Here is a 14,453-nt window from a genome sequence, read left to right as displayed (position 1 = left end):
GGAAAAGCCTGGCAAGTGAAGAGGTAGATACACATGAGGAGAGTTTGGTTCGCAGATGGGTAGAGTGAGTGACAAAGACTGGATGTGGAAATGTGGCAATATCTGCCGGATACGGAGAGAAGACCGTGAATTATAAAGCTAGAGGAAGTGACGTCGATTGGCTGGACCAGGCGGTAGGTTTAGTCTGTATGTTGTATTAATAGCGAATAACGGGATATTACACAAAATATTATCTTTCATTCACAACGCAACAAAATGGTTCAATCCTAACCTTAACCCCTTCCTTCTGATGAGGTCAGTTCCACAATCTGACAATTTATTGCAATATTTCGCAATTTTTGGCAATAGATATTTTAACATTGTCTTTAACTCTTCCCTAAATGTACTGTGGATCACCGCATGAATAAACGTATTTGTGCAGCAACTGAGAAGCAGAAGCATATACCCTGCTTCCTAGAGAATATAAGCCGGGTCATTACATCCAGAGTACGTTTAAGTTCTGGTAAATTGAAAATATAAGTAATGCCCAGCGTATGTCAGCCATAACAATATAAAGATGCCGGATATGCTGAAAAGTAAAATGATTGATGTTCTCCGGTTAGGTTAGGCTAGGTTAGGTTAGAGATATAGCGCGCAAACAGACCCTTCGGCCCAACGAGTCCTCACCGACCTGCAATCCCCACACACCAACACCGTCCCACACTCACTATGAACATTTTACACATACACCAAGCCAATTAACCTGTACGTCTTTGGAGTGAGGGAGGAAACCGAATTTCTCTGAGAAAACCCAAGCTGTCCCGGGGAGAACATATGAAGGTCCCCTTGCACTCCGTCAATTGCAGCGCCCTAACTAAGGTTCTTTTCGGGTGTTACGGCATGGGCTACTACTTTTGTATTGCACATGGGGGTCGGCAAGAGGTTGTGTCGGTGGCTCGCTTGATGCCGGCCCATTTGGACCTGAATGAGGCAGGCCAGGTGGCCCAACCACGCCGTCAAGGGCGTTCGCCGTTTCGGGTCCCACCTAATCCTTCCTTGCAGGGTAGCCCCCCTTTGCGTGGGAATGTACGTACAAGGTCCGGTCGCCTCGTTCGGCTGCCAATCCGTTTTTGTGCCTCTGGTTCTGGGAGGGGGTCATGTGGCGGCCGCCATGTGCTGTGGAGGTGAGCCACACACAGTACATAACCTTCTGCTCTCGGGGGTGCCACGTGTCCCGTTGACGAGAGTTAGGGGCACGGAATGGTCACAGGTGCCCCTGGGGCTATTTAAGGTGGTAATCGCGCGCGCACGGGGTGAGGATTTGGGAGTCTTAGGGTAGGAATAAAGAATTATGTGTTCGGACAAACTTGGCGTCCTGCCTCATTCTTTGACGGGCAGCTCTTTGTCCGCTACAGGTGTCAATATTGTGTGTGTTTCTGCCACGTCTTGATGACTAACGATATATGAAGTGTACGGTGATCTTATTGGACAAACAATTGCACTAATTCCGTAGAGAAAGTACTTAAAGGGAACAACAAATGGAGACGAGGTTGAGAATTTTGGAATTAAACTTTGATTCACGTGGAACGGTGTTTTCACACCCGGAGATGAGGGGGAAATAGTGTGATAATTGTAGATCGCCGCGCCAGAACCAGTTCTCTAAAGCGCTCCCATTCACAATTCAATTCCCTGTCAATCACCGCTGCACGTTGGCGCAGCCGTAGGGTTCCTGTCTTACACCGATTACGGCGCCAGAGACCGGGATTGATCCTGGCCAAAAGTAGTGTCTATACGGTGTTTCTGTACATTTTCCCCGTGACCGCGTGGGTTTCTTCAGGGACCATCGGTTTCCTTTCACACTTCAATGGCGCACAGGTGTGTCGCGTTAATTGGCTTGGCAAAATTGGCTTTGTTTTATTGTAAATTGTCCCTCAGTCTGCGTAGGATAGTGTTAAAGTGTGTGGATCGCTGGTTGGCGTCGACTCATTGAAACATAGGTGCAGTAGAGGCAGCATCGCCATTCAATATGATCATGGCTGATCATCTAAAACCAGTACCCCGTTCGTGCTTTTTCCCCGGATTCCTTGATTTCTTTAGCCGTAATAGTTAAATCTAACTCACTTTTGAAATCATCCGGTGAATTGGCCTCTACTGCCTTCAGTGGCAGTGAATTCAACAGATTCACACCACAAGGCTTTTCCTCGTCTTTCTTAAATGCCTTATTCGTAAACTGTGACCTCTGGTTCTGGACTCCCCCAACAACGTGAACATTTTCCTGCATCTAGTCTGTACAATTATTTAGGAATTTTATATATTCCAGGGACTAACTCTACAGAACGTTTTTCCTTCCATTATTTATTATGTAAAATAATATGTGTGTTATGATTGTGTTTATAATTTGTTTGGTTGTTTTGTTGTTTGTCAGTGTCTTTTGCACAAAAGTCCGCGAGCATTGCCACTTTCATTTCACTGCACATCTCGTATGTGTATGTGACAAATAAACTTGACTTGACGACTTGACTATTTCTACAGGACCCGTTCTCCTACTAAATTCATATAACCATATAACCATATAACCATATAACAATTACAGCACGGAAACAGGCCATCTCGACCCTTCTAGTACGTGCCGAACACATAATCTCCCCTAGTCCCATATACCTGCGCACAGACCATAACCCTCCATCCCCTTCCCATCCATATAACTATCCAATTTATTTTTAAATGATAAAAACGAACCTGCCTCCACCACCTTCACTGGAAGCTCATTCCACACAGCTACCACTCTCTGAATAAAGAAGTTCCCCCTCATGTTACCCCTAAACTTCAGTCCCTTAATTCTCAAGTCATGTCCCCTTGTTTGAATCTTCCCTACTCTCAGTGGGAAAAGCTTTTCCACGTCAACTCTGTCTATCCCTCTCATCATTTTAAAAACCTCTGTCAAGTCCCCCCTTAACCTTCTGCGCTCCAAAGAATAAAGCCCCAACTTGTTCAACCTTTCTCTGTAACTTAGTTGCTGAAACCCAGGCAACATTCTAGTAAATCTCCTCTGTACTCTCTCTATTTTGTTGACATCCTTCCTATAATTAGGCGACCAAAATTGTACACCATACTCCAGAATTGGCCTCACCAATGCCTTGTACAATTTAACATTACATCCTAACTTCTATACTCAATGCTCTGATTTATAAAGGCCAGCACACCAAAAGCTTTCTTTACCACCCTATCTACATGAGATTCCACTTTCAGGGAACTGTGCACAGTTATTCCCAGATCCCTCTGTTCACCTACATTCTTAAATTCCCTACCATTTACCATGTACGTCCTATTTTGATTTGTCCTGCAAAGATGTAGCACCTCACACTTATCAGCATTAAACTCCATCTGCCATCTTTCAGCCCACTATTCCAACTGGCATAAATCTCTCTGTAGACTTTGAAACTCTACTTCATTACCCGCAACCCCACCTATCTTAGTATCATCTGCATACTTACTAATCCAATTTACCACACCATCATCCAGATCATTGATGTACATGACAAACAACAGTGGACCCAACACTGATCCCTGTGGCACCCCACTCGTCACTGGCCTCCAACCTGACAAACAACCATCCACCATTACTCTCTGGCATCTCCCATTCAGCCACTGTTGAATCCATCTTGCTACGGCACCATTAATACCCAACCATTGAACCTTCTTAACCAACCTTCCATGAGGAACCTTGTCAAAACCCTTACTGAAGTCCATATACACAACATCCACTGCTTTACCCTCATCAATTTCCCGACTAACATCTTCAAAAAATTCAAGAAGATTAGTTAAACATGACCTTCCAGGCACAAATCCATGTTGACTGTTCCTAATCAGACCCTGTTTATCCAGATGCTTATATATATTATCTCTACGTATTATTTCCATTAATTTGCCCACCACTGACGTCAAACTAACAGGTCTATAATTGCTAGGTTTACTCTTAGACCCCTTTTTAAACAATGGAACAACATGCGCAGTACGCCAATCCTCCGGCACTATTCCCATTTCTAATGACATTTGAAATATTTCTGCCATAGCCCCTGCTATTTCTACACTAACTTCCCTCAATGTCCTAGGGAATATCCTGTCCGGACCTGGAGACTTATCCACTTTTATATTTCTCAAAAGTGTCAGTACTTCCTCTTCTTTGATCCTCATATTTTCCATTTACTCTACTTGTTTCCCTTACCTCACATAATTCAATATCCTTCTCCTTGGTGAATACCGAAGAAAAGAAACTGTTCAATATCTCCCCCATATCTTTTGGCTCTGCAGATAGTTGTCCACTCTGACTCTCTAATGGACCAATTTTATCCCTCGTTATCCTTTTGCTATTAATATAGCGGTAGAAACCCTTCGGATTTACTTTTACCTTACTTGCCAAAGCAACCTCATATCTTCTTTTAGCTTTTCTAATTTCTTTCTTAAGATTCTTTTTACATTCTTTATACTCCTCAAGCACCTCATTTACTCCATGCTGCCTATACTTATTGTAGATCTCCCTCTTTTTCCGAACCAAGTGTCCAATTTCCCTTGAAAAACATGGCTCTTTACAATTTTTACGATTTCGTTTCAACCGAACAGGGACATAAAGATTCTGTACTCTTAAAATGTCACCTTTAAATGTACTCCATTTCTCTTCCACATCTTTCCCATAAAACAAACTGTCCCAATTTACTCCTTTTAAATCCTTTCGCATCTCCTCAAAGTTAGCCTTTCTCCAATCAAAAATCTCAACCCTAGGTCCAGTTTTGTCCCTCTCCATAATTATATTGAAACTAATGGTATTGTGATCACTGTCCCGAACTGTTCCCCAACGTATACCTCTGCCACCTGACCCATCTCATTTCCTAACAGGAGGTCCAGTACCGCCCCTTCTCTAGTAGGTACGTCTATGTATTGTTGCAAAAAACTATCCTGAACACATTTTACAAACTCCAACCCATCCAGCCCATTTACAGAATGTGTTTCCCAATCTATGTGTGGAAAATTGAAATTTCCCACAATCACTACCTTGTGCTTACTACTAATATCTGCAATCTCCTTACATATTTGCTCTTCCAATTCTCGCTCCCCATTTGGCGGTCTATAATACACCCGTATAAGTGTTGCTACCCCTATCGTATTTCTCAGTTCCACCCAAATAAACTCCCTAGACGAGCCCTCTAATCTATCCTGCCAAAGCACTGCTGTAATATCTTCCCTGATAAGCTAAGCAAAACCTCCACCTCTTGCCCCTCCAATTCTATCACAGCTGAAGCAACGAAATCCTGGAATATTTAGTTTCCAATCACAGCCCTCCTGCAACCATGTTTCACTGATCGCCACAACATCATACTTCCAGGTGTCAATCCAGGCTCTAAGTTCATCCACCTTTCTTACAATGCTCCTAGCATTAAAATATACACATTTAAGAAACCCACCCTCTCTTATTCTCTGATTATTTTATTTTTCTTCTCTCTCCCCTACATTTTGGGTCAGAGTGCTACCATTCTCTGCCCCCTGCTTCACACACTGACTGCTAGCTTTCCCAATTTGTGTCCCTCCCCCCAACCATACTAGTTTAAAGTCTCCCCAGTAGCCTTTGCAAATCTCCCCGCCAGGATATTGGCCCCCCTTGAGTTCAAGTGCAACCCGTCTTTCTGTACAGGTCGTACCTTCCCCAAAAGAGGTCCCAATGATCCAGAAACTTGAATCCATACCCACTGCACCAGTCCCCCATCCACGCATTTATCCTCCACCTCACTCCATTCCTACTCTCACTGTCGCGTGGCACAGGCAGTAATACTGAGATTGTTACCTTTCCAGTCCTTCTCCTTAACTCTCTACCTAACTCCCTAAATTCTTCTTTCAGGACCTCTTCTCTTTTTTTACCTATGTCGTTGGTACCTATATGCACCACAACCTCAGGCTCCTCTCCCTCCCATTTCACGATTTATTGGACACGTTCAGACACATCCCTGACCCTGGCACCAGGGAGGCAAACCACCATCCGGGTCTCCTGTCTGCGTCCACAGAATCGCCTATCCGACCCCCTGACTATAGAGTCCCCTATTACAATTGCCCTCCCCTTCTTTTCCTTACCCTTCTGAGCAACCGGACCGGTCTTTGTGCCAGAGACCCGGTCGCTGTCGCTGCCCCCAGGTAGGCTGTCCCCCCCACCCTTACTCAAGCATGAGTACTTATTTCCAAGGTGCACAGCCACCGGGGTACTCACCAGTCCCTGCCTCTGCCCGTTGCCCTTCCTAACTGTGACCCAGTTTTCTGTCTCTCGTGGTCTTGGAGTGACCACCTCCCTGTAACTCCTTTCTATGACCTCCATAGAATACTCCAGTGAATACACGCCCTGTCGCCCAATTTTTTCATCATATGTCTGGCCCGCAATGCCTGGAATTAACCTGGTACTCCCTCAATAGCAATGATGCCTTCCTCAAATTGGAGACCAAAAGTACACACAATGCTCCAGGTGCGGACACTGCGGACTGAAAGAGCAGTTTCCCCGCTGGTGTTACTAAACTAAAATTAAAACCACCAGAGAACGATCCTCGGGTTAACCAGTTCTAGATTTTCTTAGAACAATCCAGGTAACATCAATAATATATTTCCTATGGTTCGTCAAATTGAAAATACTACGCGGTCTTCTGGTGTCATTAAAACCGGTTTCCGTAAAGAATGAATGGCTCCGAATCTACCTGTTGATTCAGTAAACTCCGGAGCACTGCGTGGTTAGCCCTGTCAATATTCTACTTTTGTAATACTGGGCCATTTGAATTTTACTCGCAGTAATACAAGTTTCTACTGACCCTGTGAATGTTCCGAAACACAAACGACGTCATGTCTGTAGAAGGTCTTTTTTGTAATGTTTTTTGTTGTGCACAGAAAAAAAAAAAAAATGTTGGCAAGGAAGGTGTTAATTTCCCTCGACTGGAATTAACATCAGTCACGGCGGTTGCAATTTGCGCCACTGGGGAGATATTCCTTTCTAATAATAGGGGATCTATTCGTGGCCTTATTCCATAGTGTTGAGAGCAGCACTAGCGGCTTTAATCGATTTGAGCGGGTTCTCGACATGGAGACAACGAGGAGTTTCAACGAAGTTCGGCTTTATCTGTTCCTTCTGAAAGCACAGCGGATATATTACCCGCTGCTCGCCATCATAGCTGTCCCCGGTATGTGCCTTGATGCAGACATTAATTAATCATATCATGCTTTAGTATAAGGATGCTGTCGTTTTGTAAGCTCCGGAATTCAAACAGATATCGGACTCTTTTGCTCAGCTTTGTATTGGTTTTGTTAAATCTTACGTATAGATTATTTCAGTTACACATTCATTGTTCTGAGATCCCAAAAGGCGCAAGATGAAAGAAAAAGCATCTTCCAAACAGTGGAGTGCTCTCAATATTAACAACTCCGCATGTGTACAGCGCAGAAAAGGCTACATATATTTGTTGGGACAGCCAAAATTGATTGTACCTTAAAAAACTAGTCTAGACAAGTGGATCATACAGTGGCGCAGCTGCGAGGTTTTAGTTTAGTTTAGCGACACAGCGTGGAAACAGGCCCTTCGGCCCATCGAGACGGCACTGGCCAGCGATCTGAAGAAGCGTCTCGACTCGAAACATCACCCATTCCTTCTCTCCAGAAATGCTGCTTTCCCGCTAAGTTACTGCAAATTGTTGTGTCGATATTCGGTTTAAGCCAGCATCTACAGTTCCTTCTTACACAGGTACCAGTCCGTGGGGCTGTACCCTACGTAAATTTTGATTCTGATGTCAGAGACACAGCGCGGAAACAGAGCCTTCTGCCCACCGACCAGCGATCCCTGCACACTGACACTATCCTACACACTTGGGATAATTTACAATTTTACCAAAGCCACTTAACCTACAAACCAAAACAAATGTATTTTTTGGGCGTTTGGAAGGAAACCGGAGCAAACGGAGAACCCACACACGGACACAGCGAGAACCTACAAACCCCGTGTAAACAGTGCCCGCATCAGGATCGAACCCGGGTCTCTGGCGCTGTAACGCAGCAACTCTACCGCTGTGCCACTCTACTTGACACAATATTTTCGTTACGTTTCGTTTCGTGGCGTATAGTTTAGTTTAGTTTAGTTTAGTTTAGTTTAGTTTGTTTTAATTTAATTTAGTTTAGTTTATTGACACAGAATGTGAACCGCTCTTTCGGCCCATCGTGACCATGTTATCTATGTGATAGTCTTGCGTTTCGTCCTGGTGCTCCAACTTCGGCCCACATCCTGAAATCCCGCTGGTTTATAAGTTAATCTGTCCCTTGTAAATTGTAAACAGCATCCTTAAAGAGTGGACGAGAAAGTGGGAGAAACGTTGTGAGATTGGGTCTTCCAGGAAGTAGTGGTCCGAAGGTTCTGTTCCCTCCCACGTCGCCTGTTTACATTTGTTCGCTGTTATGCCACTTTCTCACCCACTCCCTGCAAACAGATACAATTTACAGAAGCCCATTAACCTGCAATCCCGCACGTCTTTGGAACGTGGGAGGAAACAGGATCACAATTTGAAACGCCACTCGGTCATAGGGGAACATGCAAACTCAACACAGGCAGCACCCGAGGTCAGGATCGACATCGAATCTGAGCTGAAACTTCATTCTTGTGATAGTCATCATTCACTGGTAAAGCGACGGATTGAACAAACATTATAGGAATCCCACACCTCACACTGAATCGTGCTCTGATCTCAACCATGTTGTGCCCACTCTTTACACGAATATGCAGTTGAGTGGTTGGGTTTCTCCAGCGATGTATGCTATTCACTCAATGGCCGCACGGTGGCGAAGCGGTAGTCAAAACCCCCGGCTCGTCCCTGACGATGTGTGCTGTCTGTGTGGAATGTGCACATTATCCAAGTGGGGTTTCCCTAGGTTCTCTAGTTTCCTCACACGCTCCAAAGACGTGCAGGTTTGTCGTTTAATTGGGTCGGTAAATAATGTAAATTGTCCCCAGTTTGTAGGACAGTATAAGTGTCGGATCGCTGGCCGGCACGAATTCGGTGGGCCGAAGGGCCTGCTTCCGCGCTGTACCTCGAAACTAAACTAAAACTAAACTAAACTAAACTAAACTAAACTAAACTAAACTAAACTAAACTAAACTAAACTCTAATCTAAACTGAAGTGAACAATTTCACCCCCTATCGGGTACGGTCGTGCTTTTTGGAAGAGACGAATATATTTCCTCTTCAAGTAGTAATTCTTATCCCCGAGAAATGTCTAAAGTCTGTTTATTTTCCTTCCTCGTAGTTAACACAGTGACGATTGGCATCCTCTCGCGGGGTAAGTGCGGTCTCTCCAGGTGTGTAACTCGCTACCTGATGGCCATGGCGGCGGCTGATTTTCTGGTTATCATCCTGGATTTGATACTGCGGCAGATCCCCATAGCTTTCGCTGTGCATTTCCTTCCTTTGCTCGATCTCCCTATTTGCAATGTCCATGCCCTGCTGCTTTACACCGCCACGGACTGTTCTATCTGGTTCACCGTCACCTTCACCTTGGATCGATTTGTCGCCATTAATTGCCAGAAGCTGAAAGTCAAATATTGTACCGAGAGAACGGCGGCTGTTGTCCTGGGAACAGTCACCGTGCTGAGTTGTTTGAAGAACAGCACCTGGTACTTTACACTTACTGCGCAATACGCCTATCTAAATTTCCCCTGGTTTTGTGCCATCTCACTCGAGTTTATGGAATCGCCGATCTGGGGGTCTGTCGAAGTCCTTCATTACTTCCTCAGCCCCGGACTGCCATTCGCCCTGATCCTCTTGCTTAACGTTTTCACCGTTAGGCACATTGTAGCTGCGACCAGAGCCCGCAGGAGGCTCCGGGCTCACAGCGGCGGGGGGAGGCCCATTGACCCGGAAGTGGTCAGCAGAAAAAAATCCATCATTTTACTCTTTTTCATCTCGTGGAATTTCATCCTGCTCTGGGCGGTATTTCTCGTGTACACCATATGGTTCAGAATGTGGTGGCTGGGCATTCAGTCCGTAATTATACCAGTGTTTGTACAGGAAATAGGCTTCATGCTGCAACTGCTCAGCTGCTGTACAAACACTGCTATATACACCGCGACCCAGACAAAGTTCAGAGAACAGTTGAAGATTCTGTTGAAATATCCTATTGTACTAATTGCGGAATTCAATAAATGATGTGACCTGCACGGATTTCCTTTGTGCTGGTACCAGAAACAATACAGACAGCAAGAAAAATTTGAGTAGAAAATGCAAGTCGTAGAATCCTAGAGTCATGGCACTAATTCACGCCGTTCGCTCCACTTGTTTAACGCTGACAAGGCTGACTTAATGGCCAAGTCCCATTTAGCCCATAACCAACTCAAACCTACGTTTCCGCACATTTATCAACATGGTTTGCAGATGTTGTAATTCTGTCCGTTTCTTTCCCTTCCTCCATCAGTTCAAGATTTCAAGGTTTCAAGGTTTCAAAGTCAGTTTATTGTCACATGCACCACTTACGGTAGAGTGAAATTCGATTTACCGTACAGCTATACGAAAAAAAAGCAACGAGGCACACAACCGCATAAAATATAGCATCAACATCCACAACAGCGGATTCACACGTTCCTCACTACGATCGAAGGAATTATAGTCTAACCAATTCCCTCTTTATTCTCCCGCGGTCGGGCAGTCGGGACATCCGCAGTCTGGGCGATCGAAGTTCCTCCGTCGGGGCGGCGAAGTTCCTTCGGCTTACAGCTCCCGAAGTCGGTCTCCGACTAAAGCCGGCAAACTCCACGATGGTAAGTCCGCACGCTCCTGCGGTTGGAGCTCCAAGGTCGATCCCCGGCGGGGATCGCGGTCTCCGCGATTTAAAGTCCGCAACCTGCCGCGGTTGAAGCTGCCGAAGTCAGTCTCCAGTAGATGCTTCCAGCTCTTCGTTGGCAGGCCGCAGTGCGGACGGAGATATGATACGGAAATATAATCGGTCACCATTTAGAAAATAGTCTAATTTCCTGTTTTTGCCACCAAAGTGGATAACCTCACATTTATCCACATTATACTGCATCTGCCAAACATTTGCCCACTCATCCAGCCTATCCAAGTCACCTTGCAGCCTCCTAGCATCTTCCTCACAGCTAACTCTGCCCCCCCAGCTTAATGTCATCCGCAAACTTGGAGATGTTGCCTTCAATTCCCTCTTCCAGATCATTAATATATATTGTAAATAGCTGGGGTCCCAGCACTAAGCCTTGTGGTACCCCACTAGTCACTGCCTACCATTGTGAAAAGGACCCGTTTACTCCTACTCTTTGCTTCCTGTCTGCCAGCCAGTTCTCTATCCACATCAATACTGAACCCCCAATACCGTGCGCTTTAAGTTTGTATACTAATCTCTTTTAGTGGGACCTTGGCGAATGCCTTCTGAACGTCCAGATATAACACATCCACTGGTTCTCCCTTATCCACTCTACTAGTTACATCCTCGAAAAATTCTATGAGATTCGTCAGACATGATTTACCTTTCGTAAATCCATGCTGACTTTGTCCAATAATTTCACCACTTTCCAAATGTGCTGCTATCCCATCTTTAATAACTGACTCTAGCAGTTTCCTCACTACCGATGTTAGACTGGTCTGTAATTCCCCGTTTTCTCTCTCCCTCCCTTTTTAAAAAGTGGGGTTACATTAGCTACCCTCCAATCCTCAGGATATACTCCAGAATATAATGAGTTTTGAAAAATTATCACTAATGCATCCACAATTTCTGGGGACTACTTCCTTGAGTACTCTGGGATGCAGCCTATCTGGCCCTGGGGATGTATCGGCCTTTAATCCATTAAATTTACCCAACACCACTTCCCGGCTAACCTGGATTTCACTCAGTTCCTGCACCTCACTTGACCTGCGGTCCCCTGCTATTTCCGGCAGATTATTTATATCTTCCTCAGTGGAGACGGAATCAAAGTAGTTATTCGATTGGTCTGCCATGTCTTTGTTCCCCATGATCAATTCACCTGTTTATGACTGCAAGAGACCTACATTTGTTTTGACTAATCTATTTCTCTTCACATATCTATAAAAAAACCTTTGCAGTCATTTTTTATATTTCCTGCCAGTTTTCTTTCATAATTAATTTTCGCTTTCTAATTAAACCCTTTGTCCTCCTCTGCTGGTCTCTGAATTTCTTCTTTATACATTGTAATTTTCATTAGTTTATTGTCACATGTACAGTGAAAAGCATTTATTGTTTGCTAACCAATGATAGGAATGACAATACATCATTGCAATCGAGCCAGTGTACAGATATATGATACAGGGAATAACATGAATAACATTTAGTGCTAGATAAAGCCAGTAATGTCCAATCAAAGATAGCCCAAGGGTCTCCAATGAGGGTAATAGCAGTTCAGGGCTGCTCTCTGAATGACAGGTGGGGTGGGGGGGGGGGGGGGGGGGGGGGGGGGGGGGGGGGTGGGGGTTTGATGTTTCGAATTTAGCAAGCGGCCCCCTCAAAAGAAGGCAGCAAAACACGTTCCGTTGCAGTTAGGACTTTGGCAAAATATACATTGTATCTTTATGCGGGTGACCTGGCCCAATTGGAGTATAACGGTCGAATAACATAAGGTCCATAAACCAAACATCCAAATAATGGATCGACTGGGCTTATATTCACTGGAATTTAGAAAAACGGGAGGGGATCTTATAGAAACAAATAAGATTCTTGAGGGATTAGTTGAGCAAATTCCTTCCTGGTCTAAGCGACCTATGTAACCTGATACACTAGCTGACACAAAAGGATGTAGTTTGGTGGTGGGCACAGGTGCATGACGGGGCGGTGATGGACACAAAGAAGCTAGTAACTGCAGAGCCAGTACTCAGATACGATGATCCATCCATGGAACTGACTGTATAAGCCGGCACGTCAGAAACTGGACTTGGAGCGGCGCTGATGCAGGAGGGCCATCCAGTTGCCTATGCCAGCAGGGCTCTGACGGACGCGGAGCCAACATATGCACAAAAAGAAAAATAATTGTTGGCAGTGATGTTTGGTCTAAAGAGGTCCCCTGTGTACACATATGGAAGGCCAGTGAATGTGCAGTCAGACCATCAGCCACTGGAGATAATCGAAATAAAACCACTTCACCGTGCACCAAAGAGATTGCAGAGGATGCTGGTGAGGACAGACCAGGGAAGGAGATGCAGCTTGCGGACACACTAAGCAGAGCATGTATTCAGACTGGCAAGACTGACAAGACCATGTGAGAACTGGAGACGGTAAACAAGGCAAGGCACATCCCAATATCCCAGCCTCTGCTAAATGGTATAAGGGATGCTCGAAAAAAGATGAGACTATGCAGCGACTGCAGGAGGTGATCAAACGAGGCTGTCCAGAAAACAAGAAGGATCTTGACCCAGAGCTTATCTCCTATTTCCATGTGAGGGACGAACTGAGTGTTGGAGATGACCTCATATTTAGAGTAGAGAGAGTAATTACACCTAAAGCCAGGAGACAGAACATGATCACACTAGTACATGATTCCCACATTGGTGTGAATGGCTGTCTAAGATGGGCAAGTGAATGTCGCACTGGCCCGTAATTGGTGAATAAATCAAAATGTGAGACATGTCAAGCTCAAGGGAAAGAGCAACCAAAAGATATACTACATTCCCATGAAATTCCAGAGAGGCCGTGGGCGTAGGTGGGTGCGGATTTGCTCCACGTGGATGGAAGAAACTACTTGATCACTGTGGACTGCTTCTCAGGATGTTGGGAAATAGAGGATCTAGGGAAAATACTGGCATTTAGTGTCATCCATAAATTCAAATGCCAGTTCGCAAGATATGGAACACCAGATCAGCTCATCACAGATAATGAGCCACACTTCACAGCTGAGGAGTTCAAGAGAGTTGCCATGAAGTAGCAGTTTGAACATACGACCGCATCACAAGGAATGAGAATTTGGAAGCTACCACGGAAATGGACTAGCAAATGCATGTTGGAAAAAAGGACTGTTGGACACATGTTGGACTCATTGAAATAAGATGCCATGGAAGAATTTAATTTATTGCTATATATGCAAAGTGCCTGAACAAACGTGTTTTGTAAACAAAGGGGGATGTTATGGGAATAGCGCCATAGATGGTGCAGTACCGATGATGCAATACCCATGAGGCAGTAGCCAAGATGGATCCTGAATTATGTATGGCTGAACTCAAGGCTCGAGTGTAAAGCCTCTGTTAATTAGTAGTGTAGCTGTAACAGTTTACAGTAAGGAAACACAATATTAAAACACCGGATATGGTGAAAAGCAAAATGATTAATTTTCACCTCTTAGGTTAGGCTAGGTTAGGTTAGAGAGGCAGCGCGGGGAAACAAGTCTCCCAATGTGGTAGACACTCCGAGGTACGAAATTCACGCGCAAGCGGCACAGAAGCGCAACCTCACAGCTCCAG

The 14,453-nt window shown here is 44.9% G+C and overlaps 1 protein-coding gene across 1 annotated transcript; it reads left to right on the top strand.

Annotated features, from left to right (window-relative positions):
• The first annotated feature begins 7,084 nt into the window (after positions 1-7,084).
• Positions 7,085-10,190, top strand: LOC129715231 (probable G-protein coupled receptor 139). The gene is made up of 2 exons (XM_055665089.1): positions 7,085-7,184; positions 9,292-10,190. Exons 1-2 carry the CDS (start codon positions 7,085-7,087, stop codon positions 10,188-10,190), a joined length of 999 nt encoding a protein of 332 aa, XP_055521064.1.
• Positions 10,191-14,453: the final 4,263 nt, after the last annotated feature.

Source organism: Leucoraja erinacea, unplaced genomic scaffold (assembly GCF_028641065.1).
Source record: "Leucoraja erinacea ecotype New England unplaced genomic scaffold, Leri_hhj_1 Leri_1067S, whole genome shotgun sequence".
In the NCBI taxonomy this organism is placed as follows: domain Eukaryota; kingdom Metazoa; phylum Chordata; class Chondrichthyes; order Rajiformes; family Rajidae; genus Leucoraja; species Leucoraja erinaceus.
The sequence above is the reverse complement of the archived record's forward strand: the minus strand, read 5'-3'. Positions and strand labels throughout refer to the sequence as shown.